General features: G+C 36.7%; 1 protein-coding gene across 9 annotated transcripts; it reads right to left on the bottom strand.

Annotated features, from left to right (window-relative positions):
* Positions 1–202: 202 nt before the first annotated feature.
* LOC133148843 (GATOR2 complex protein WDR59-like) lies at positions 203–8114 on the bottom strand. Of its 9 annotated transcripts, none has more exons than XM_061271728.1 (25): positions 7991–8114; positions 7769–7888; positions 7358–7407; positions 6535–6842; positions 6222–6302; positions 6086–6123; positions 5889–5977; positions 5685–5801; positions 5527–5604; positions 5227–5398; positions 4950–5029; positions 4736–4865; positions 3684–3787; positions 3443–3607; positions 3284–3379; positions 3056–3154; positions 2754–2875; positions 2524–2677; positions 2296–2429; positions 2052–2133; positions 1860–1972; positions 1603–1726; positions 1315–1469; positions 1105–1247; positions 203–1023 (listed from the first exon to the last, which is right to left on the bottom strand). In XM_061271728.1, the coding sequence occupies exons 1-25, from the start codon at positions 8097–8099 to the stop codon at positions 788–790; spliced, it is 3099 nt and encodes a 1032-aa protein (XP_061127712.1). In that variant the 5' UTR covers positions 8100–8114; the 3' UTR covers positions 203–787. The 9 variants fall into 9 exon arrangements, 8 of the variants coding, with proteins under 8 accessions (XP_061127712.1, XP_061127713.1, XP_061127715.1 ...); XM_061271729.1 differs by having other exon boundaries at positions 5236–5398; XM_061271731.1 differs by having other exon boundaries at positions 5242–5398.
* Between the last annotated feature and the right edge of the window lie 17439 nt (positions 8115–25553).

Below are 25553 nucleotides of genomic sequence, written 5' to 3'. Positions count from 1 at the left end.
TTAATAGACGGTGAAAATGATCCTTTCAATTTTATCAAGAAAATAAACCATCATGCACACATCGTGTTAAAATCTACTTATTCTTTCGGTCGGCCAGATCTCTGTCGACATATCCTTGGTTTCAGTCCTGCTGCAACAGACCCCGCCCGCCACCCTTTCTATTGAATGACTATAAGGCATCGATGCTCAAAGTGCAGCAATACATTGTTTCGTTAATTTATTTTCACGATTCTTGAAAATACAAGAAGAAAAGCTTCTTTAGAATTCCATTGTGCATATTGCATACGCTTCCTTAAATGTTTTTGTCTTCATCTAAAAAAACAAACAAACAAAAACAATGTATTCATACATGCCAAAATTGCTTTGAATTGGGAATCTGCCCTGTTGTAGTCTACAGTGCATTGAATAATTATTCCAATGTCATTCAGCTTCAAGCAGAACTTAATACATTTAGATTCCGGTTAGCTCGCATAGTAGCAGGCAAGGGTTTGCTTCCTGAAACCATTGTTTTGGTTTAAATGAGATTATATTGAGCGCTATTTCTATTGTTCTGGTGTCCATGGCGGTGTACTGTACGATCTTGAATTATTGGCCAGCCCAAATATGACCCCACTGCTCCTTTATAGCTCCAAGGGCTTTTTGATACCCTCAAGTTGACTGTCGGACGGAAAAACCTGACAGAATTTACGTTGAGGCTCCGCCCACTCATATGCAATTCTCTCCCAAAACTTTGTGAACGGGTTGCAGACAGGGCATCAGGCCGGCCGTCTAAAGTTGTTCTGCGCCGTCAGAAGTTGCTCTGCTGCAGACAGCGGCAGCCACACCCGGCCGGGCACTGCTCCTGCTTCCGGAACCAGTCCATCATGTGACCCGTGTGGCCGCCGTGGCCACAGCCGAGGCAGAAGTGGGAAGAGCCCCGCACGGCCACATGACACACCACACACTGGAAGCTCAGGCGCTTGCAGGCCACGCACTGAGTACCGCGACTGGGACTGCCGCAGTGGCAGCATAGCACGCACAACTCTGGAAACACAAGGCGCCGCGACAAGGAAGTTTGCGTGTCTGTGAAATGGGGCAGGAAACCAAGCACAGGCAGCCACGTACCGACGCCTTGGTGCGGCTCGGGCGGACAGGAAGCGAACTTGAGCACGTCGGCGCGCTTGTCTCGCAGGTCCCACCGATAGAGAATTTCCGCATAGCATTTCTTAAAGTCGTCAAACTGCGGCGTGTTGGTTGGGTCCAAAAGTCTGCGGGCAAGCACGAGCCACATCATAAACACTATTTGGGGGGGGGGAGGGGTTAGGGCGCTTTTACCTTCGGTTCATGTCGTGCCGCTCACGCTCCCATTCCCTCGGGTCGACGTGTCCCCGGCTGCCGTGGCGGGCATCTTCGGGGGACTCGCTGCGGCCAAGAGCCTGTTCCGGCTGTTCCCGACACGCAAACGCCATAGTCGACTCGCTCAAGCCGGCCTGAACAAAAGTCACATGACGTCACCCGCTGCGCCGGCGTGACCTTCTTTGCGTTTTCAGCTGCTTACGTGACGGCCCTAGACCATGTGACATCAGACAGGTCTGCAAATGGAGTGGGCATGTCCGTACTTACAAAACGCACTTGGCGTGACTGCGGCGCAGCGTGCGTCACTTCCACGTTGGCGCCCGAGTCTGTAAAGACACTGCATAGCATGGCGAGCGTCTGCACGTCACTCATGTGACTGTAGTGCTCTACGCTGAGTAGGGAAGCGGAGGGAAGAGAAAGGTTAGGACGTCCTACGCGTTGACATACACGTCATTATATATTCCCATCTGATCGTGATAAGATAGCAGGTTGGTGCTGACCAGTGTCCGTCGGCGGCAACTCACAGCGTCTCCAACAGGCGGCGTCCAAATGGATGACTGGCCCAGGGTGCGTCTGCGTCAGGGTCCGAATCAGGACTCAGGCCTCGACCGGTCGCCGCCGAGGCCAGAGCCCACACCTGAAGGCGCGCGCAGATTTACATCCTACGCGTTGCCGTACACGTTTACTGACACGCGCGGCATCTTCCCCTCCCGTACCTTGGCCACGTCACGACGGCCGACGGCCAGTGCGGCGGCGGCGTTCTTCTGGCACGTGTCCTCCGTGTCACTCATGTTCAGGCTGTGGACAATAGCAAGTGTTGGGACTAATAATCGCGCCTCACATTTCAATAGCACTTTTCTGGACCCTCACAGACGGACAAGGTGTTCTTTCTGATACCCTCAGGTCGACTGTCGGCCGGAAAGACGTGACATCATTGGCATTGGCGCTCCACCCACTCACATGTAATTTTCTCCCAGAACTTTGTGAACGGGCAGCAGGCAGGAAATTTCCTGGATGATGACCTTCCCCGCCAACTTGATGGAGCGCCCGCCGCAGTCGGCGCCGTCCCTTTTGCTCTTGAAGCGCCGCGATTTCTGGAGGACGCATGCACGCACAAACGCTCACTTCAACACTCCAAACAGCCACCTGGGTGTGAACGCGTTGTGTCTCGCGTGTGGTGCATATCACCCGCTCTTTGTAGTAGAAGGAGGAGATGGAGACGGTGTCTTTGTCGGCCCGAGTGGGGCTGCCGCTGTAAAGTCGGAGCGTGTTCTGCGTCTCGGAGCGAATCTTCATGGGCGTCAAGACGCCGCTGTGGTAGGCCGACAGCGCCGACAGCGACCTGACAGGCGTGGGATGTGCGCCTGTTGCGCATTACGTATTCACGCCAGCGCCGTAACATGCAGCAAGGTCGCTACCTGGGCGTGGGCTCGGTGGGCGGGGCCACGCGGTGCATGCTGATTGGCCGGGTGAAGTAAACCAGACACCCGGTGCCGCAGAAGCGAGCGCCCGACGTGCGCGGGAAGGGAATGTTGGCGTCCTGCAAACAACACCCGCCGCACAAAAAGTGTGTGGGCAGATCGTGTTTTGCAAAGCAATTTCTTGACAGCCAGAGTCTCGTCGATGTCGCGGCCGAGCTGTGCCAAACGCCGCCGAGCTCACGCAAACGGGCCGCACGACCCTCAGTGGCGACTCTGGTCGTCTGCCCCGCCCTGCTTACCTGGTAGGACCCGTAGGTGTTGATGACTCGCGGAAAGGCCTGCAGCGTCGGAGCCACGGGATTGGACAGCACGAAAGGTCTTGAGGATGGGCTGTCCTCCTGTGAAGAAGACGCGCACGAAAAGGCACCTTTCTAATACGTCGATCCTTTCACTTTTTGGGTTGAGACCTTATTTTTGGAAGAAGAAGAAAAAATAGCCAAGGGTTTCGTATCTTAGCATCTTCTTACCACGACGGACTCCAGACAGGACACGAGCTTCCGGACGCAAGGTTCTAGACAGTTTTGATTCCTCTTCACCTTCTGCAGGGACACGTCACTCAAGACCTGAAAGATGAGAGGCATGTGAGCACGCGGCAGGGACGCAGCGCCTCGAGGAGTGCGTCCTACTTTGTGGATCTTTGTCTTCATGGCGGCAGAGATGCTCGTCGGAGAGAGGAACTGAAAGGTAGGGGCGCTGTTGTTGGGATATTGTCCCGGGAACTTCATGAGCAGGCGGACCTGATGAGCCCCGAAGTGAGCCGACACAACGCAGCTGCAGTTCACTGCGTCCATCTAAAAAAATCAATTAAATCCCAGTCAGTATAAACAAATAGGCGTCTGCGATCGCTGCCTTTGCATCTGCTCTCACCTCTACGTTGACATTCCTGATCTGCAGGTTGACCAGGGAGAATTCCTGTTGGAGCGTTTGAGCCAGGCCGGAAGACGCCGTCGAGTCCCGCCCGCCGTCTTGATCTGGGGATGAAGCGCAGGTGTGAGAAAATCCATCTTTCAGAGGTGGCCGACGTTCTCGTCGAGCAACAATGAGTAGCCGCAGCCCTGTCCCGACTGAGCTCCGGTTTGAGATGGAGTGTCGTTGTTGTTGTTGCCATCACTAACGACCGCTTTCAGTCTGCCAAAGAAAAGACATTCATTTTCTTGCCCATCTTGACATCGGACGTCACGGAGCAAGCCAGGAGGGGGGAGCGGCCAGGAGGGGGGAGCGGCCAGGAGGGGGGAGCGGCCAGGAGGGGGGAGCGGCCAGGAGGGGAGAGCGGCCAGGAGGGGGGAGCGGCCAGGAGGGGAGAGCGGCCAGGCCAGGAGGGGTCCTAAGCTGGGAGGCGGAGACAATGCATTAGAACGGCATCCAAATGACAAATTTTTGTATTAAACCGCTTTTCTACGGACATCCGTGGCGGTAGCCGTCCAGCGGTGAAAGAGACACCCCAAAGCGCAGAGACGGCAGCACAATCCCTGCTTTCAAACGATGCCGCAATGTCAGGGCAGCTCTAGCGTAAGCCCAGTGAAAGCCCAGGGCTTTTGTGTCTTCTTTCACCGACAAGCCAAACCGTCCCATTTAGCAAAGCCATGGCAGGACCCATGGGTCCGGCGGAAGACACTCAACCGCCTGAGAACAGGCAGATCAAAAGCTGCTATGGCCAGATGGGGCTACAAAACCGCCCCAACCCTCTGTGAATGCGGAGAAGAGGACCATACGATGCATCGCTGCCTTGTCTGCCCTCTACTACCCAAACCCTGCATCTTAAAAGATCTCGATGAATTCAATGACAAAGACTGTGTAAAGACATGTCATCAAGTCATCTGACTAGCACTTCAAAGACACGAAAAGAAGAAGATGGCAGGATGGCAATTAGCGAGGAGCGCTTCCTCCCGACACGAGCTGACGGGATGTACGTGCGTCACCTTGAGGATGAGGCCCGACGAGAATTCTGGCCCGCTGTCCATCAGAATCGGTGGACGTCAGCGTCTTCTCCGACTCCACCATGGCCGCCGCGCCATCCGCCACCTCGTCCGGCAGGTCGCTCAGGCACAGCTGCAGCGCAACGACCACAACGACGGCGGTGAGCAATGGCCGCAGGGGCTACATAGGCCGCTCGGTTGCGGGGTCGAGGTTGACCTTTTGGAGCTGCGGGTCAACCCTCCAGATCCTCAACGTCTGATCTCTGGACCACGTCACCAGCTGGAAGTCTTTGCAACCTGACAAACAAGCACAGCTGTCAACCAGTCAGCTTTCAAGTGAATCAGAAAAGAGTTAGGGTTAGACCCTGTGCCTGTCCAAACTTGCTGTTTGGAATTCTTGACTTAGGAAGCTGTCAAGAAGCAGTCCTTCCATCACAGAGTTCAGCTAATAATTCTGGAAGGCGTCAACGTGCACGTGTGGGTGATGGGCGTACGTGCGTGACCTTGACCTTCCTTTTGCGGCCTCCACTGGAACTCCAAGATGACGTCGTCATGTCCCACAAAGGCGTGGACAGGACTGTTCAGGTCCAGTGTGGACCACAGGAGGAGACTGTTCTCGCGCCGCAGCTGAGGAACCATAACTGTGACCAGCCCATTGGAGAAGGGCTGAAATATTCACGCACGCGCATGCACGCACACGCACGCACACACACACACACACGCGCGTTCAACAAACAGACTGAGACAGACAAACGTGAGCATTTGCAAAAAGGTGACAAGCACGGCGTCCTAACCGTGTATCGGGCCTTCCACACGGGAACCTGACATGACAAGATGTTCAAGTACTTCCTGGGCTGGCGGTAGTCCCAAAACTGCACAAACACACACATGCGCACGGACCAGGTGACGAACGGGAATGCGTCGTGCGCGCGTGTGCGTGCGTGCCTCTAACCCTGACAGAGTTGTCCTGACTACTGGTGGCCAGGATGAACTCGTGCTCCGGGTGCCAGTCCAGCCCGTGGATCTTAGACAGATGCGCCGCCACGTATTCGCACGCCGTGTTGGGTTTCTGTAAAGATGCGCGCGTGCCCACTTTAGCACAGAAGAGCCACTTGAGTTTGTCAGCGTGTTGGCCTGCACGCTGACGCCACCTTACCCGTCTGTCCCAGATGCGCACGTCCCCGTCATGACTGGACGCCAGCACGTCACGGCTCCTGCGGTTCCACTTGACCTGAGAAGCGCCGGCTGACCGCAACAAACACAGCTGAGTGAAAAAGGGCCTTCCGGACGTGCTTGCTCAATGGAGTGACAAAAGTGTTGCTGCCATTTGTTTGTTTGTTTGTTTGCACTCACCGACAGCAGACAGCGCCACAGCAGGTTTGCGTGTGTCTCTGTAAGGACAGAGGGACAAGGACAAGCAAGAACAAAAAACAAACCAAAAAACAGGCTGCGTGAGCTAATGCAAAGCAAGTTAACGTAACCTTCTCACCTGATGTCCCAGATGTACATATACGTGTCCACCGAGCTGCTAACCAGGAACTCTGCTTCGAAGCACGACCAGTCCAGATCGCTGAGCAGGCGCACCCGTCGCATCAAGTCACGTGTTGCGAAAGAGAAACAAATCATGAACTTTGTATCAGATGACGTCAAACACGCTCGCGTGATCCCGCCGGTCCTCCGCGCGCTCACGTGACCTCACGTGACATCACAACTTCCTCAAGCAACACGTGGCACCACACTGACATGATCTCACGTGTCATCACACGATGCAAATGATCCGCGCAGCCTACGAGGTCACGCACCTGATAACTCGCGTGTGGCCCGACAGCGACGTGTGGACACTTCCTACGCCGTCCTTCCACGAATACAACTCCACGCGTTGGTTGCTCTGGAAACAATGGACACAAAGAGGCACAGAGCAAGCGATAGCAAAGCGAGGTCTGGCTCGGCCGGCGTCGGTCGGGGGAAACGGACCGAGGCGGCAAAGACGTGCGCCTGAGAGCGGTGGGGGTTCCACTGGACGGTGCCCACGTCCCACTTGCTCTGGCGAGACATCTTCTTGGCCAGCTCCGACGGCGCCTCCAGGTTGACCACGTACAGGAAGCGGCGCCTGGCGGGAATGGCAGCCCATAAAGAAGGCCACGTTGTGGCAAGTGCCGCATCCCCAAACCCGGCCGATCCACGGCCACTCGAAACCTTGACCACCCTCCCCGGGAGTTCATCGGGCTGCTTGCGTTCTCGCCATTGTTAGGATTGCTGATTCTGCCCGTCTATGACTCTATCGTCAAAATGCAACTTGCACCCTAACGGCAAAACAAAAATGAGGCGGTAGCTGCTTCTTTTGATTTGGGAGGCAAATATGTCAATCGCAGTACAGCCATGTGGTTCTTTTTTGAGGAGTGGGTCTGCTACGTGTTTGAGAATTCAAACATATGAAGACACTTGTTTGTTCATTCAGTCACTACAAAAGAGACGTGTTGAACTATTTTGGCCTTCTTGAAAAGGGCCTTTTTGTCGTCACCATGCACCTGTACGCTTCTAAATCGTCCCTGATGTCGGTCGCCAATGTCGGTCTTATTTTTAAGACGGCAGGCAAGCAAGCGCCACGTTCGGCGAGGGACCTACCCAGAAAGCACGGCGTGCGAGCCCAGGCAGTCCACGGACATGGTGGTCGCCTGGCAACACAGCAAGACAAGACGTCAACGTGTTGACGGGAGGCCGTATTTCACACAAGTGTTGCGAAGCCTATCGAAGCCCGATGTAACACGCTGCCAATTTAAGAACTAGAATCGATTTATTGCCGTTGTCTAAGAAAGGTAGCTTTACAACCAACTTTTATTTTCTGGTGCGTCGATGCAACATAAAACAAATGGTACTAGTACTAACAATTAAAACGCAATGTGGAAAAGCATATACAACGTGGCGTCTAAAAACTACCGATGCATTTTGACCTCTAGAGTTATTCAAATGGTTAAAAAATGTTGGTCGGCACGTACGAAACCTGGTTCGAGTTAGAAAAGCACCACACGATCGCACCTGCGCGTCTCGAAACTCCAACACCACATTCTCGCTGCTCCAGCGCGCCGCCATCTTGTTGGACCCACCCGGACGTCAACAATTTGTCACGTGACAGAAATCCTCTCGTAATGCCACTCCCTGTCTGGGAGGCAGATGGAACTCGGGCTTTTCATACATATGGGTATCTGCTTTTCTACTGGCCCTTTTGTCTTGAATGGAAGAAAGATTTTCGAAGCATACCGTATAGCCAGGTGTCGGACGTCCTCAACTGCAGGCAGAGAGTCCATTCGTCACTGTGCGTACAGCAATGATCGAATGGAGGTCTGACTCTCGCCTCCCGCAAGAGCATTTTTATTAAGAGAAACAGGGTGGGGGTGAGAGTGGACTGGAAGAGAAAGCCCTTGAACTCTAGTCAAAGCATAGCAGGGGATGTTTTACGACATTGTGTAGGATGGGACAAGCTAGGTTATTTATTACTGCTAAAATAGACGCCTAAATTAGGTTGAATTATAGACCCTTAGGTTGATTTATAGACCTAAAGTAGACGTTTAAAATAGGTTTATTTTTAGATCTAAAATAGGTTGATATATAGACCTAAAATCGACGATTTATAAACCAGAAATAGACGTCTAAAATAGGTTGATTTTTAGATCTAAAATAGGTTGATATATAGACCTAAAATAGACGCCTAAATTAAGTTGATTTATAGACCTAAAGGAGACGTTTAAAATAGATCTAAAATAGGTTGATTTATAGACCAAAAATAGACGTCTAAAATAGGTTGATTTTTAAACCAAAAATAGACGTCTGAAAAAGGTTGATTTTTAAACCAAAAATAGACGTCTAAAAAAGGTTGATTTTAAAACCAAAAATAGACGTCTAAAATAGGTTGATTTTTAAACCAAAAATAGACGTCTAAAATAGGTTGATTTTTAAACCAAATCTAGACGTCTAAAATAGGTTGATTTTTAAACCAGAAATAGACGTCTAAAATAGGTTGATTTTTAGATCTAAAATAGGTTGATATATAGACCTAAAATGGACACCTAAATTAGGTTGATTTATAGACCCTTAGGTTGATTTATAGACCTAAAGTAGACGTTTAAAATAGGTTTATTTATAGATCTAAAATAGGTTGATTTATAGACCAGAAATACACGTCTAAAATAGGTTGATTTTTTTAGATCTAAAATAGGTTGATATATAGACCTAAAATAGACCCCTAGATTGGGTTGATTTATAGACCTAACGTAGACGTTTAAAATAGGTTTATTTATAGATCTAAAATAGGTTGATTAATAGACCAGAAATAGACGTCTAAAATAGGTTGATTTTTAGATCTAAAATAGGTTGATATATAGACCTAAAATAGACGCCTAAATTAGGTTGATTTATAGACCCTTAGGTTGATTTATAGACCTAAAGTAGACGTTTAAAATAGGTTTAATTATAGATCTAAAATAGACCAGAAATAGACGTCTAAAATAGGTTGATTTTTAGATCTAAAATAGGTTGATATATAGACGTAAAATAGACGCCTAAATTAGGTTGATTTATAGACCCTTAGGTTGATTTATAGACCTAAAGTAGACGTTTAAAATAGATCTAAAATAGGTTGATTTATAGACCAGAAATAGACGTCTAAAATAGGTTGATTTTTAGATCTAAAATAGGTTGATATATAGACCTAAAATAGACGCCTAAATTAGGTTGATTTATAGACCCTTAGGTTGATTTATAGACCTAAAGTAGACGTTTAAAATAGGTTTATTTATAGATCTAAAATAGGTTGATTTATAGACCAGAAATAGACGTCTAAAATAGGTTGATTTTTAGATCTAAAATAGGTTGATATATAGACCTAAAATAGACGCCTAAATTAGGTTGATTTATAGACCCTTAGGTTGATTTATAGACCTAAAGTAGACGTTTAAAATAGGTTTAATTATAGATCTCAAATAGACCAGAAATAGACGTCTAAAATAGGTTGATTTTTAGATCTAAAATAGGTTGATATATAGACCTAAAATAGACGATTTATAGACCAGAAATAGACGTCTAAAATAGGTTGATTTTTAGATCTAAAATAGGTTGATATATAGACCTAAAATAGACGCCTAAATTAGGTTGATTTATAGACCCTTAGGTTGATTTATAGACCTAAAGTAGACGTTTAAAATGGGTTTATTTTTAGATCTAAAATAGGTTGATATATAGACCTAAAATAGACGATTTATAGACAAGAAATAGACGTCTAAAATAGGTTGATTTTTAGATCTAAAATAGGTTGATATATAGACCTAAAATAGACGCCTAAATTAGGTTGAATTATAGACCCTTAGGTTGATTTATAGACCTAAAGTAGACGTTTAAAATAGGTTTATTTTTAGATCTAAAATAGGTTGATATATAGACCTAAAATCGACGATTTATAAACCAGAAATAGACGTCTAAAATAGGTTGATTTTTAGATCTAAAATAGGTTGATATATAGACCTAAAATAGACGCCTAAATTAAGTTGATTTATAGACCTAAACGAGACGTTTAAAATAGATCTAAAATAGGTTGATTTATAGACCAAAAATAGACGTCTAAAATAGGTTGATTTTTAAACCAAAAATAGACGTCTGAAAAAGGTTGATTTTTAAACCAAAAATAGACGTCTAAAAAAGGTTGATTTTAAAACCAAAAATAGACGTCTAAAATAGGTTGATTTTTAAACCAAAAATAGACGTCTAAAATAGGTTGATTTTTAAACCAAATCTAGACGTCTAAAATAGGTTGATTTTTAAACCAGAAATAGACGTCTAAAATAGGTTGATTTTTAGATCTAAAATAGGTTGATATATAGACCTAAAATGGACACCTAAATTAGGTTGATTTATAGACCCTTAGGTTGATTTATAGACCTAAAGTAGACGTTTAAAATAGGTTTATTTATAGATCTAAAATAGGTTGATTTATAGACCAGAAATACACGTCTAAAATAGGTTGATTTTTTTAGATCTAAAATAGGTTGATATATAGACCTAAAATAGACCCCTAGATTGGGTTGATTTATAGACCTAACGTAGACGTTTAAAATAGGTTTATTTATAGATCTAAAATAGGTTGATTAATAGACCAGAAATAGACGTCTAAAATAGGTTGATTTTTAGATCTAAAATAGGTTGATATATAGACCTAAAATAGACGCCTAAATTAGGTTGATTTATAGACCCTTAGGTTGATTTATAGACCTAAAGTAGACGTTTAAAATAGGTTTAATTATAGATCTAAAATAGACCAGAAATAGACGTCTAAAATAGGTTGATTTTTAGATCTAAAATAGGTTGATATATAGACGTAAAATAGACGCCTAAATTAGGTTGATTTATAGACCCTTAGGTTGATTTATAGACCTAAAGTAGACGTTTAAAATAGATCTAAAATAGGTTGATTTATAGACCAGAAATAGACGTCTAAAATAGGTTGATTTTTAGATCTAAAATAGGTTGATATATAGACCTAAAATAGACGCCTAAATTAGGTTGATTTATAGACCCTTAGGTTGATTTATAGACCTAAAGTAGACGTTTAAAATAGGTTTATTTATAGATCTAAAATAGGTTGATTTATAGACCAGAAATAGACGTCTAAAATAGGTTGATTTTTAGATCTAAAATAGGTTGATATATAGACCTAAAATAGACGCCTAAATTAGGTTGATTTATAGACCCTTAGGTTGATTTATAGACCTAAAGTAGACGTTTAAAATAGGTTTAATTATAGATCTCAAATAGACCAAAAATAGACGTCTAAAATAGGTTTATTTTTAAATCTAAAATAGGTTGATATATAGACCTAAAATAGACGTCTAAAATAGGTTGATTTTTTAGATCTAAAATAGGTTGATATATAGACCTAAAATAGACGCCTAGATTAGGTTGATTTATAGACCCTTAGGTTGATTTATAGACCTAACGTAGACGTTTAAAATAGGTTTATTTATAGATCTAAAATAGGTTGATTTATAGACCAGAAATAGACGTCTATAATAGGTTGATTTTTAGATCTAAAATAGGTTGATATATAGACCTAAAATAAACGCCTAAATTAGGTTGATTTATAGACCCTTAGGTTGATTTATAGACCTAAAGTAGACGTTTAAAATAGATCTAAAATAGGTTGATTTATAGACCAGAAATAGACGTCTAAAATAGGTTGATTTTTAGATCTAAAATAGGTTGATATATAGACCTAAAATAGACGATTTATAGACCAGAAATAGACGTCTAAAATAGGTTGATTTTTAGATCTAAAATAGGTCGATATATAGACCTAAAATAGACGCCTAAATTAGGTTGATTTATAGACCCTTAGGTTGATTTATAGACCTAAAGTAGACGTTTAAAATAGATCTAAAATAGGTTGATTTATAGACCAGAAATAGACGTCTAAAATAGGTTGATTTTTAGATCTAAAATAGGTTGATATATAGACCTAAAATAGACGCCTAAATTAGGTTGATTTATAGACACTTAGGTTGATTTATAGACCTAAAGTAGACGTTTAAAATAGGTTGATTTTTAGATCTAAAATAGGTTGATATATAGACCTAAAATAGACGCGTAATTAGGTTGATTTATAGACCCTTAGGTTGATTTATAGACCTAAAGTAGACGTTTAAAATAGGTTTATTTATAGATCTAAAATAGGTTGATTTATAGACCTGAAATAAGTTGATTTATAGACCTAAAATAGTCAAAACTAAACTGTCGAGGTAGGGTCATTCAACAAAGTTTCCCAACCCTTATTAATTTGCAAAATCTTGATCTTGGCTCAATTTACTAGACGTTTAAAATAGGTTTATTTATAGATCTAAAATAGACCAGAAATAGACGTCTAAAATAGGTTGATTGTTAGATCTAAAATAGGTTGATATATAGACCTAAAATAGACACCTAAATTAGGTTGATTTATAGACCCTTAGGTTGATTTATAGACCTAAAGTAGACGTTTAAAATAGGTTTATTTATAGATCTAAAATAGGTTGATTTATAGACCAGAAATAGACGTCTAAAATAGGTTGATTTTTTAGATCTAAATTAGGTTGATATATAGACCTAAAATAGACACCTAGATTAGGTTGATTTATAGACCCTTAGGTTGATTTATAGACCTAACGTAGACGTTTAAAATAGGTTTATTTATAGATCTAAAATAGGTTGATTTATAGACCAGAAATAGACGTCTAAAATAGGTTGATTTTTAGATCTAAAATAGGTTGATATATAGACCTAAAATAGACGCCTAAATTAGGTTGATTTATAGACCCTTAGGTTGATTTATAGACCTAAAGTAGACGTTTAAAATAGATCTAAAATAGGTTGATTTATAGACCAGAAATAGACGTCTAAAATAGGTTGATTTTTAGATCTAAAATAGGTTGATATATAGACCTAAAATAGACGCCTAAATTAGGTTGATTTATAGACCCTTAGGTTGATTTATAGACCTAAAGTAGACGTTTAAAATAGATCTAAAATAGGTTGATTTATAGACAAGAAATAGACGTCTAAAATAGGTTGATTTTTAAACCAAAAGTAGACGTCTAAAATAGGTTGATTTTTAAAACAAAAATAGACGTCTAAAAAAGGTTTATTTTTAACCTAAAATAGGTTGATTTTTAGACCAAAAATAGACGTCTAAAAAAGGTTGATTTTTAAACCAAAAATAGACGTCTAAAATAGGTTGATTTTTAAACCAAAAATAGACGTCTAAAATAGGTTAATTTTTAAACCAGAAATAGACGTCTAGAATAGATTGATTTTTAGATCTAAAATAGGTTGATATATAGACCTAAAATAGACACCTAAATTAGGTTGATTTATAGACCCTTAGGTTGATGTATAGACCTAAAGTAGACGTTCAAAATAGGTTTATTTATAGATCTAAAATAGGTTGATTTATAGACCAGAAATAGACGTCTAAAATAGGTTGATTTTTTAGATCTAAAATAGGTTGATATATAGACCTAAAATAGACGCCTAGATTAGGTTGATTTATAGACCCTTAGGTTGATTTATAGACCTAACGTAGACGTTTAAAATAGATCTAAAATAGGTTGATTTATAGACCAGAAATAGACGTCTAAAATAGGTTGATTTTTAGATCTAAAATAGGTTGATATATAGACCTAAAATAGACGCCTAAATTAGGTTGATTTATAGACCCTTAGGTTGATTTATAGACCTAAAGTAGACGTTTAAAATAGGTTTAATTATAGATCTAAAATAGACCAGAAATAGACGTCTGAAATAGGTTGATTTTTAGATCTAAAATAGGTTGATATATAGACCTAAAATAGGTTGATTTATAGACCAGAAATAGACGTCTAAAATAGGTTGATTTTTAGATCTAAAATAGGTTGATATATAGACCTAAAATAGACGCCTAAATTAGGTTGATTTATAGACCCTTAGGTTGATTTATAGACCTATAGTAGACGTTTAAAATAGGTTTATTTATAGATCTAAAATAGGTTGATTTATAGACCAGAAATAGACGTCTAAAATAGGTTGATTTTTTAGATTTAAAATAGGTTGATATATAGACCTAAAATAGACGCCTATATTAGGTTGATTTATAGACCCTTAGGTTGATTTATAGACCTAACGTAGACGTTTAAAATAGGTTTATTTATAGATCTAAAATAGGTTGATTTATAGACCAGAAATAGACGTCTAAAATAGGATGATTTTTAGATCTAAAATAGGTTGATATATAGACCTAAAATAGACGCCTAAATTAGGTTGATTTATAGACCCTTAGGTTGATTTATAGACCCTAAAGTAGACGTTTAAAATAGGTTTATTTATAGATCTAAAATAGACCAGAAATAGACGTCTAAAATAGGTTGATTTTTAGATCTAAAATAGGTTGATATATAGACGTAATATAGACGCCTAAATTAGGTTGATTTATAGACCCTTAGGTTGATTTATAGACCTAAAGTAGACGTTTAAAATAGATCTAAAATAGGTTGATTTATAGACCAGAAATAGACGTCTAAAATAGGTTGATTTTTAGATCTAAAATAGGTTGATATATAGACCTTAAATAGACGCCTAAATTAGGTTGATTTATAGACCCTTAGGTTGATTTATAGACCTAAAGTAGACGTTTAAAATAGGTTTATTTATAGATCTAAAATAGGTTGATTTATAGACCAGAAATAGACGTCTAAAATAGGTTGATTTTTAGATCTAAAATAGGTTGATATATAGACCTAAAATAGACGCCTAAATTAGGTTGATTTATAGACCCTTAGGTTGATTTATAGACCTAAAGTAGACGTTTAAAATAGGTTGATTTTTAGATCTAAAATAGGTTGATATATAGACCTAAAATAGACGATTTATAAACCAGAAATAGACGTCTAAAATAGGTTGATTTTTAGATCTAAAATAGGTTGATATATAGACCTAAAATAGACGCCTAAATTAGGTTGATTTATAGACCCTTAGGTTGATTTATAGACCTAAAGTAGACGTTTAAAATAGGTTTATTTTTAGATCTAAAATAGGTTGATATATAGACCTAAAATAGACGATTTATAAACCAGAAATAGACGTCTAAAATAGGTTGATTTTTAGATCTAAAATAGGTTGATATATAGACCTAAAATAGACGCCTAAATTAGGTTGATTTATAGACCTAAAGTAGACGTTTAAAATAGATCTAAAATAGGTTGATTTATAGACCAGAAATAGACGTCTAAAATAGGTTGATTTTTAGATCTAAAATAGGTTGATATATAGACCTAAAATAGACGCCTAAATTAGGTTGATTTATAGACCCTTAGGTTGATTTATAGACCTAAAGTAGACGTTTAAAATAGGTTTAATTATAGATCTCAAATAGACCAGAAATAGACGTCTAAAATAGGTTTATTTTTAGATCTAAAATAGGTTGATATATAGACCTAAAATAGACGATTTATAGACCAGAAATAGACGTCTAAAATAGGTTGATTTTTTAGATCTAAAATAGGTTGATATATAGACCTAAAATAGACCCCTAGATTAGGTTGATTTATAGACCCTTAGGTTGATTTATAGACCTAACGTAGACGTTTAAAATAGGTTTATTTATAGATCTAAAATAGGTTTATTTTTAGATCTAAAATAGGTTGATATATAGACCTAAAATAGACGCCTAAATTAGGTTGATTTATAGACCATTAGTCAAGTCAAGTCAAGTCAAGTTTATTTGTATAGCCCTAAATCACAAGCAGTCTCAAAGGGCTTCACATAGACAGAAATTGACAATTATTCTCAAAGCATCCCCTGATCTTAAGCTCCCAAAAGGGCAAGGAAAAACTTAAAAACCCCTAGCAGGGGGAAAATGAGAAACCTTGAGAAGGGACCACAGATGGAAGGATCCCCCTTTCAGGATCACCAGGTTGAAATGGATGCAGAGAGGGCACAAATGATACAACATGAAAATCAATTAAATAAAAAGTGGATGTCCATGTCACAGCAGAGGGCTGCCGAAAGGAGCCCTCAATTGTCCTGGCAGTGCTCTTCGAGGAGGTTGAGCTGCAGTTCCCCTATCCTGAATTGGCCACGAGAATCCAGATAGCCGCTGTCAGCATGGGTACCACCTAACCACCTCCCCGGCCGGGGAGGGGGGAGGGAGGGGGTGTAGAGGGAGAGAAAACAAACTCCAGCCGAATCGGCCACTACAGGTTAGTTAAAGGCCATGTCATAGAAATGTGTCTTTAAACGTGTCTTAAATGTTTCTCCAATAGGTTTATTTTTAGATCTAAAATAGGTTGATATATAGACCTAAAATAGACGATTTATAGACCAGAAATAGACGTCTAAAATAGGTTTATTTTTAGATCTAAAATAGGTTGATATATAGACCTAAAAAAGACGCCTAAATTAGGTTGATTTATAGACCCTTAGGTTGATTTATAGACCTAAAGTAGACGTTTAAAATAGGTTTATTTATAGATCTAAAATAGACCAGAAATAGACGTCTAAAATAGGTTGATTTTTAGATCTAAAATAGGTTGATATATAGACCTAAAATAGACGCCTAAATTAGGTTGATTTATAGACCCTTAGGTTGATTTATAGACCTAAAGTAGACGTTTAAAATAGGTTTAATTATAGATCTCAAATAGACCAGAAATAGACGTCTAAAATAGGTTGATTTTTAGATCTAAAATAGGTTGATATATAGACCTAAAATAGACGATTTATAGACCAGAAATAGACGTCTAAAATAGGTTGATTTTTAGATCTAAAATAGGTTGATATATAGACCTAAAATAGACGCCTAAATTAGGTTGATTTATAGACCTAAAGTAGACGTTTAAAATAGGTTTATTTTTAGATCTAAAATAGGTTGATATATAGACCTAAAATAGACGATTTATAGACCAGAAATAGACATCTAAAATAGGTTGATATATAGACCTAAAATAGACGCCTAAATTAGGTTGAATTATAGACCCTTAGGTTGATTTATAGACCTAAAGTAGACGTTTAAAATAGGTTTATTTTTAGATCTAAAATAGGTTGATATATAGACCTAAAATAGACGATTTATAAACCAGAAATAGACGTCTAAATTAGGTTGATTTTTAGATCTAAAATAGGTTTATATATAGACCTAAAATAGACGCCTAAATTAGGTTGATTTATAGACCTCAAGTAGACGTTTAAAATAGATCTAAAATAGGTTGATTTATAGACCAGAAATAGACGTCTAAAATAGGTTGATTTTTAGATCTAAAATAGGTTGATATATAGACCTAAAATAGACGCCTAAATTAGGTTGATTTATAGACCCTTAGGTTGATTTATAGACCTAAAGTGGATGTTTAAAATAGATCTAAAATAGGTTGATTTATAGACCATAAATAGACGTCTAAAAAAGGTTGATTTTTAAACAAAAAATAGACGTCTAAAAAAGGTTGATTTTTAAACAAAAAATAGACGTCTAAAATAGGTTGATTTTTAAACCAAAAATAGACGTCTAAAATAGATTGATTTTTAAACCAAAAATAGACGTCTAAAATAGGTTGATTTTTAAACCAAAAATAGACGTCTAAAAAAGGTTGATTTTTAAACCAAAAATAGATGTCTAAAATAGGTTGATTTTTAGACCAAAAATAGACGTCTAAAAAAGGTTCATTTTTAAACCAAAAATAGACGTCTAAAATAGGTTAATTTTTAAACCAGAAATAGACGTCTAGAATAGATTGATTTTTAGATCTAAAATAGGTTGATATATAGACCTAAAATAGACACCTAAATTAGGTTGATTTATAGACCCTCAGGTTGATTTATAGACCTAAAGTAGACGTTTAAAATAGATCTAAAATAGGTTGATTTATAGACCAGAAATAGACGTCTAAAATAGGTTGATTTTTAGATCTAAAATAGGTTGATATATAGACCTAAAATAGACGCCTAAATTAGGTTGATTTATAGACCCTTAGGTTGATTTATAGACCTAAAGTAGACGTTTAAAATAGATCTAAAATAGGTTGATTTATAGACCAGAAATAGACGTCTAAAATAGGTTGATATAGACCTAAAATAGACGCCTAAATTAGGTTGATTTATAGACCCTTAGGTTGATTTATAGACCTAAAGTAGACGTTTAAAATAGGTTTATTTTTTTAGATCTAAAATAGGTTGATATATAGACCTAAAATAGACGATTTATAGACCAGAAATAGACGTCTAAAATAGGTTGATATATAGACCTAAAATAGACGCCTAAATTAGGTTGATTTATAGACCCTTAGGTTGATTTATAGACCTAAAGTAGACGTTTAAAATAGGTTTATTTATAGATCTAAAATAGACCAGAAATAGACGTCTAAAATAGGTTGATTTTTAGATCTAAAATAGGTTGATATATAGACCTAAAATAGACGCCTAAATTAGGTTGATTTATAGACCCTTAGGTTGATTTATAGACCTAAAGTAGACGTTTAAAATAGATCTAAAATAGGTTGATTTATAGACCAGAAATAGACGTCTAAAATAGGTTGATTTTTAGATCTAAAATAGGTTGATATATAGACCTAAATTAGACGCCTAAATTAGGTTGATTTATAGACCCTTAGGTTGATTTATAGACCTAAAGTAGACGTTTAAAATAGGTTTAATTATAGATCTAAAATAGACCAGAAATAGACGTCTAAAATAGGTTGATTTTTTTAGATCTAAAATAGGTTGATATATAGACCTAAAATAGACGCCTAGATTAGGTTGATTTATAGACCCTTAGGTTGATTTATAGACCTATTGTAGACGTTTAAAATAGGTTTATTTATAGATCTAAAATAGGTTGATTAATAGACCAGAAATAGACGTCTAAAATAAGTTGATTTTTAGATCTAAAATAGGTTGATATATAGACCTAAAATAGACGCCTAAATTACGTTGATTAATAGACCCTTAGGTTGATTTATAGACCTAAAGTAGACTTTTAAAATAGGTTTAAAATAATTAAACATTAAATATGATCATATTTTGGAATTTTGAAGTCTGAACAAGCCGTAAGTTGTATAAATAATGCACAGAAGTTGTTTGCGTTTAACAAGCATATTGATCCGTACATGTGAATTGGTTATTCCTGTACCACTGATAAAGATAAAATTAAGTTGATTTTCAGACCAAAAATAGACGTTTAAAAAAGGTTGATTTTTAAACTAAAAATTGACTAAAGGTTGATTTTTGAACCAAAAATAGACGTCTAAAAAAGGTTGATTTTTAAAACCAAAAATAGACGTCTAAAATAGGTTGATTTTTAAACCAAAAATAGACGTCTAAAAAAGGTTGATTTTTAAACCAAAAATAGACGTCTAAAATAGGTTGATTTTTAGACCAAAAATAGACGTCTAAAAAAGGTTGATTTTTAAACCAAAAATAGACGTTAAAATAGGTTGATTTTTAAACCAAAAATAGACGTCTAAAAAAGGTTGATTTTTAAACCAAATCTAGACGTCTAAAATAGGTTGATTTTTAAACCAGAAATAGACGTCTAAAATAGGTTGATTTTTAGATCTAAAATAGGTTGATATATAGACCTAAAATGTACACCTGAATTAGGTTGATTTATAGACCCTTAGGTTGATTTATAGACCTAAAGTAGACGTTTAAAATAGGTTTATTTATAGATCTAAAATAGGTTGATTTATAGACCAGAAATAGACGTCTAAAATAGGTTGATTTTTTTAGATCTAAAATAGGTTGATATATAGACCTAAAATAGACGCCTAGATTAGGTTGATTTATAGACCCTTAGGTTGATTTATAGACCTAACGTAGACGTTTAAAATAGGTTTATTTATAGATCTAAAATAGGTTGATTTATAGACCAGAAATAGACGTCTAAAATAGGTTGATTTTTAGATCTAAAATAGGTTGATATATAGACCTAAAATAGACGCCTAAATTAGGTTGATTTATAGACCCTTAGGTTGATTTATAGACCTAAAGTAGACGTTTAAAATAGGTTTAAAATAGTTAAACATTAAATATGATCATATTTTGGAATTTTGAAGTCTGAACAAGCCGTAAGTTGTATAAATAATGCACAGAAGTTGTTTGGGTTTACCAAGCATATTGATCCGTACATGTGTATTGGTTATTCCTGTACCACTGATAAAGATAAAATTAAGTTGATTTTCAGACCAAAAATAGACGTTTAAAAAAGGTTGATTGTTAAACCAAAAATTGACTAAACAAGGTTGATTTTTAAACCAAAAATAGACGTCTGAAAAAGGTTGATTTTTAAACCAAAAATAGACGTCTAAAAAAGGTTGATTTTTAAACCAAAAATAGACGTCTAAAATAGGTTGATTTTTAAACCAAAAATAGACGTCTAAAATAGGTTGATTTTTAAACCAAATCTAGACGTCTAAAATAGGTTGATTTTTAAACCAGAAATAGACGTCTAAAATAGGTTGATTTTTAGATCTAAAATAGGTTGATATATAGACCTAAAATAGACGCCTAAATTAGGTTGATTTATAGACCTAAAGTAGACGTTTAAAATAGATCTAAAATAGGTTGATTTATAGACCAGAAATAGACGTCTAAAATAGGTTGATTTTTAGATCTAAAATAGGTTGATATATAGACCTAAAATAGACGCCTAAATTAGGTTGATTTATAGACCCTTAGGTTGATTTATAGACCTAAAGTAGACGTTTAAAATAGATCTAAAATAGGTTGATTTATAGACAAGAAATAGACGTCTAAAAAAGGTTGATTTTTAAACCAAAAATAGACGTCTAAAATAGGTTGATTTTTAAACCAAAAATAGACGTCTAAAATAGGTTAATTTTTAAACCAGAAATAGACGTCTAGAATAGATTGATTTTTAGATCTAAAATAGGTTGATATATAGACCTAATAGACACCTAAATTTGGTTGATTTATAGACCCTTAGGTTTATTTATAGACCTAAAGTAGACGTTCAAAATAGGTTTATTTATAGATCTAAAATAGGTTGATTTATAGACCAGAAATAGACGTCTAAAATAGGTTTATTTATAGATCTAAAATAGGTTGATTTATAGACCAGAAATAGACGTCTAAAATAGGTTGATTTTTTAGATCTAAAATAGGTATATATATAGACCTAAAATAGACGCCTAGATTAGGTTGATTTACAGACCTAACGTAGACGTTTAAAATAGGTTTATTTATAGATCTAAAATAGGTTGATTTATAGACCAGAAATAGACGTCTAAAATAGGTTGATTTTTAGATCTAAAATAGGTTGATATATAGACCTAAAATAGACGCCTAAATTAGGTTGATTTATAGACCCTTAGGTTGATTTATAGACCTAAAGTAGACGTTTAAAATATATTTATTTATAGATGTAAAATAGGTTGATTTATAGACCTAAAATAAGTTGATTTATAGACCTAAAATAGTCAAAACTAAACTGTCGAGGTAGGGTCATTCAACAAAGTTTCCCAACCCTTATTAATTTGCAAAATCTTGATCTTGGCTCAATTTACTAAAGTTGACGTTTAAAATAGGTTTATTTATAGATCTAATAGACCAGAAATAGACGTCTAAAATAGGTTGATATATAGACCTAAAATAGACGCCTAAATTAGGTTGATTTATAGACCCTTAGGTTGATTTATAGACCCAAAGTAGACGTTTAAAATAGGTTTAATTATAGATCTCAAATATACCAGAAATAGACGTCTAAAATAGGTTGATTTTCAGATCTAAAATAGGTTGATATATAGACCTAAAATAGACGATTTATAGACCAGAAATAGACGTCTAAAATAGGTTGATTTTTAGATCTAAAATAGGTTGATATATAGACCTAAAATAGACCCCTAGATTAGGTTGATTTATAGACCCTTAGGTTGATTTATAGACCTAACGTAGACGTTTAAAATAGGTTTATTTATAGATCTAAAATAGGTTGATTTATAGACCTAAAATAAGTTGATTTATAGACCTAAAATAGTCAAAACTAAACTGTCGAGGTAGGGTCATTCAACAAAGTTTCCCAACCCTTATTAATTTGCAAAATCTTGATCTTGGCTCAATTTACTAGACGTTTAAAATAGGTTTATTTATAGATCTAAAATAGACCAGAAATAGACGTCTAAAATAGGTTGATTGTTAGATCTAAAATAGGTTGATATATAGACCTAAAATAGACACCTAAATTAGGTTGATTTATAGACCCTTAGGTTGATTTATAGACCTAAAGTAGACGTTTAAAATAGGTTTATTTATAGATCTAAAATAGGTTGATTTATAGACCAGAAATAGACGTCTAAAATAGGTTGATTTTTTAGATCTAAAATAGGTTGATATATAGACCTAAAATAGACGCCTAGATTAGGTTGATTTATAGACCCTTAGGTTGATTTATAGACCTAAGATAGACGTTTAAAATAGGTTTATTTATAGATCTAAAATAGGTTGATTTATAGACCAGAAATGGACGTCTAAAATAGGTTGATTTTTAGATCTAAAATAGGTTGATATATAGACCTAAAATAGACGCCTAAATTAGGTTGATTTATAGACCCTTAGGTTGATTTATAGACCTAAAGTAGACGTTTAAAATAGATCTAAAATAGGTTGATTTATAGACCAGAAATAGACGTCTAAAATAGGTTGATTTTTTAGATCTAAAATAGGTTGATATATAGACCTAAAATAGACGCCTAGATTAGGTTGATTTATAGACCCTTAGGTTGATTTATAGACCTAACGTAGACGTTTAAAATAGGTTTATTTATAGATCTAAAATAGGTTGATTTATAGACCAGAAATAGACGTCTAAAATAGGTTGATTTTTAGATCTAGAATAGGTTGATATATAGACCTAAAATAGACGCCTAAATTAGGTTGATTTATAGACCCTTAGGTTGATTTATAGACCTAAAGTAGACGTTTAAAATAGGTTGATTTTTAGATCTAAAATAGGTTGATATATAGACCTAAAATAGACGCCTAAATTAGGTTGATTTATAGACCCTTAGGTTGATTTATAGACCTAAAGTAGACGTTTAAAATAGGTTCATTTATAGATCTAAAATAGGTTGATTTATAGACCTAAAATAAGTTGATTTATAGACCTAAAATAGTCAAAACTAAACTGTCGAGGTAGGGTCATTCAACAAAGTTTCCCAACCCTTATTAATTTGCAAAATCTTGATCTTGGCTCAATTTACTAGACGTTTAAAATAGGTTTATTTATAGATCTAAAATAGACCAGAAATAGACGTCTAAAATAGGTTGATTTTTAGATCTAAAATAGGTTGATATATAGACCTAAAATAGACACCTAAATTAGGTTGATTTATAGACCCTTAGGTTGATTTATAGACCTAAAGTAGACGTTTAGAATAGGTTTATTTATAGATCTAAAATAGGTTGATTTATAGACCAGAAATAGACGTCTAAAATAGGTTGATTTTTTAGATCTAAAATAGGTTGATATATAGACCTAAAATAGACCCCTAGATTAGGTTGATTTATAGACCCTTAGGTTGATTTATAGACCTAACGTAGACGTTTAAAATAGGTTTATTTATGGATCTAAAATAGGTTGATTTATAGACCAGAAATAGACGTCTAAAATAGGTTGATTTTTAGATCTAAAATAGGTTGATATATAGACCTAAAATAGACGCCTAAATTAGGTTGATTTATAGACCATTAGGTTGATTTATAGACCTAAAGTAGACGTTTAAAATAGGTTTATTTTTAGATCTAAAATAGGTTGATATATAGACCTAAAATAGACGATTTATAGACCAGAAACAGACGTCTAAAATAGGTTGATTTTTAGATCTAAAATAGGTTGATATATAGACCTAAAATAGACGCCTAAATTAGGTTGATTTATAGACCCTTAGGTTGATTTATAGACCTAAAGTAGACGTTTAAAATAGGTTTATTTATAGATCTAAAATAGACCAGAAATAGACGTCTAAAATAGGTTGATTTTTAGATCTAAAATAGGTTGATATATAGACCTAAAATAGACGCCTAAGTTAGGTTGATTTATAGACCCTTAGGTTGATTTATAGACCTAAAGTAGACGTTTAAAATAGGTTTAATTATAGATCTCAAATAGACCAGAAATAGACGTCTAAAATAGGTTGATTTTTAGATCTAAAATAGGTTGATATATAGACCTAAAATAGACGATTTATAGACCAGAAATAGACGTCTAAAATAGGTTGATTTTTAGATCTAAAATAGGTTGATATATAGACCTAAAATAGACGCCTAAATTAGGTTGATTTATAGACCCTTAGGTTGATTTATAGACCTAAAGTAGACGTTTAAAATAGGTTTATTTTTAGATCTAAAATAGGTTGATATATAGACCTAAAATAGACGATTTATAGACCAGAAATAGACATCTAAAATAGGTTGATTTTTAGATCTAAAATAGGTTGATATATAGACCTAAAATAGACGCCTAAATTAGGTTGAATTATAGACCCTTAGGTTGATTTATAGACCTAAAGTAGACGTTTAAAATAGGTTTATTTTTAGATCTAAAATAGGTTGATATATAGACCTAAAATAGACGATTTATAAACCAGAAATAGACGTCTAAAATAGGTTGATTTTTAGATCTAAAATAGGTTGATATATAGACCTAAAATAGACGCCTAAATTAGGTTGATTTATAGACCTAAAGTAGACGTTTAAAATAGATCTAAAATAGGTTGATTTATAGACCAGAAATAGACGTCTAAAATAGGTTGATTTTTAGATCTAAAATAGGTTGATATATAGACCTAAAATAGACGCCTAAATTAGGTTGATGTATAGACCCTTAGGTTGATTTATAGACCTAAAGTAGACGTTTAAAATAGGTTTAATTATAGATCTCAAATAGACCAGAAATAGACGTCTAAAATAGGTTGATTTTTAGATCTAAAATAGGTTGATATATAGACCTAAAATAGACGATTTATAGACCAGAAATAGACGTCTAAAATAGGTTGATTTTTAGATCTAAAATAGGTTGATATATAGACCTAAAATAGACGCCTAAATTAGGTTGATTTATAGACCCTTAGGTTGATTTATAGACCTAAAGTAGACGTTTAAAATAGGTTTATTTTTAGATCTAAAATAGGTTGATATATAGACCTAAAATAGACGATTTATAGACCAGAAATAGACGTCTAAAATAGGTTGATTTTTAGATCTAAAATAGGTTGATATATAGACCTAAAATAGACGCCTAAATTAGGTTGAATTATAGACCCTT

Source organism: Syngnathus typhle, unplaced genomic scaffold, assembly GCF_033458585.1.
Source record: "Syngnathus typhle isolate RoL2023-S1 ecotype Sweden unplaced genomic scaffold, RoL_Styp_1.0 HiC_scaffold_185, whole genome shotgun sequence".
NCBI classification, from domain to species: domain Eukaryota; kingdom Metazoa; phylum Chordata; class Actinopteri; order Syngnathiformes; family Syngnathidae; genus Syngnathus; species Syngnathus typhle.
The sequence above is the reverse complement of the archived record's forward strand: the minus strand, read 5'-3'. Positions and strand labels throughout refer to the sequence as shown.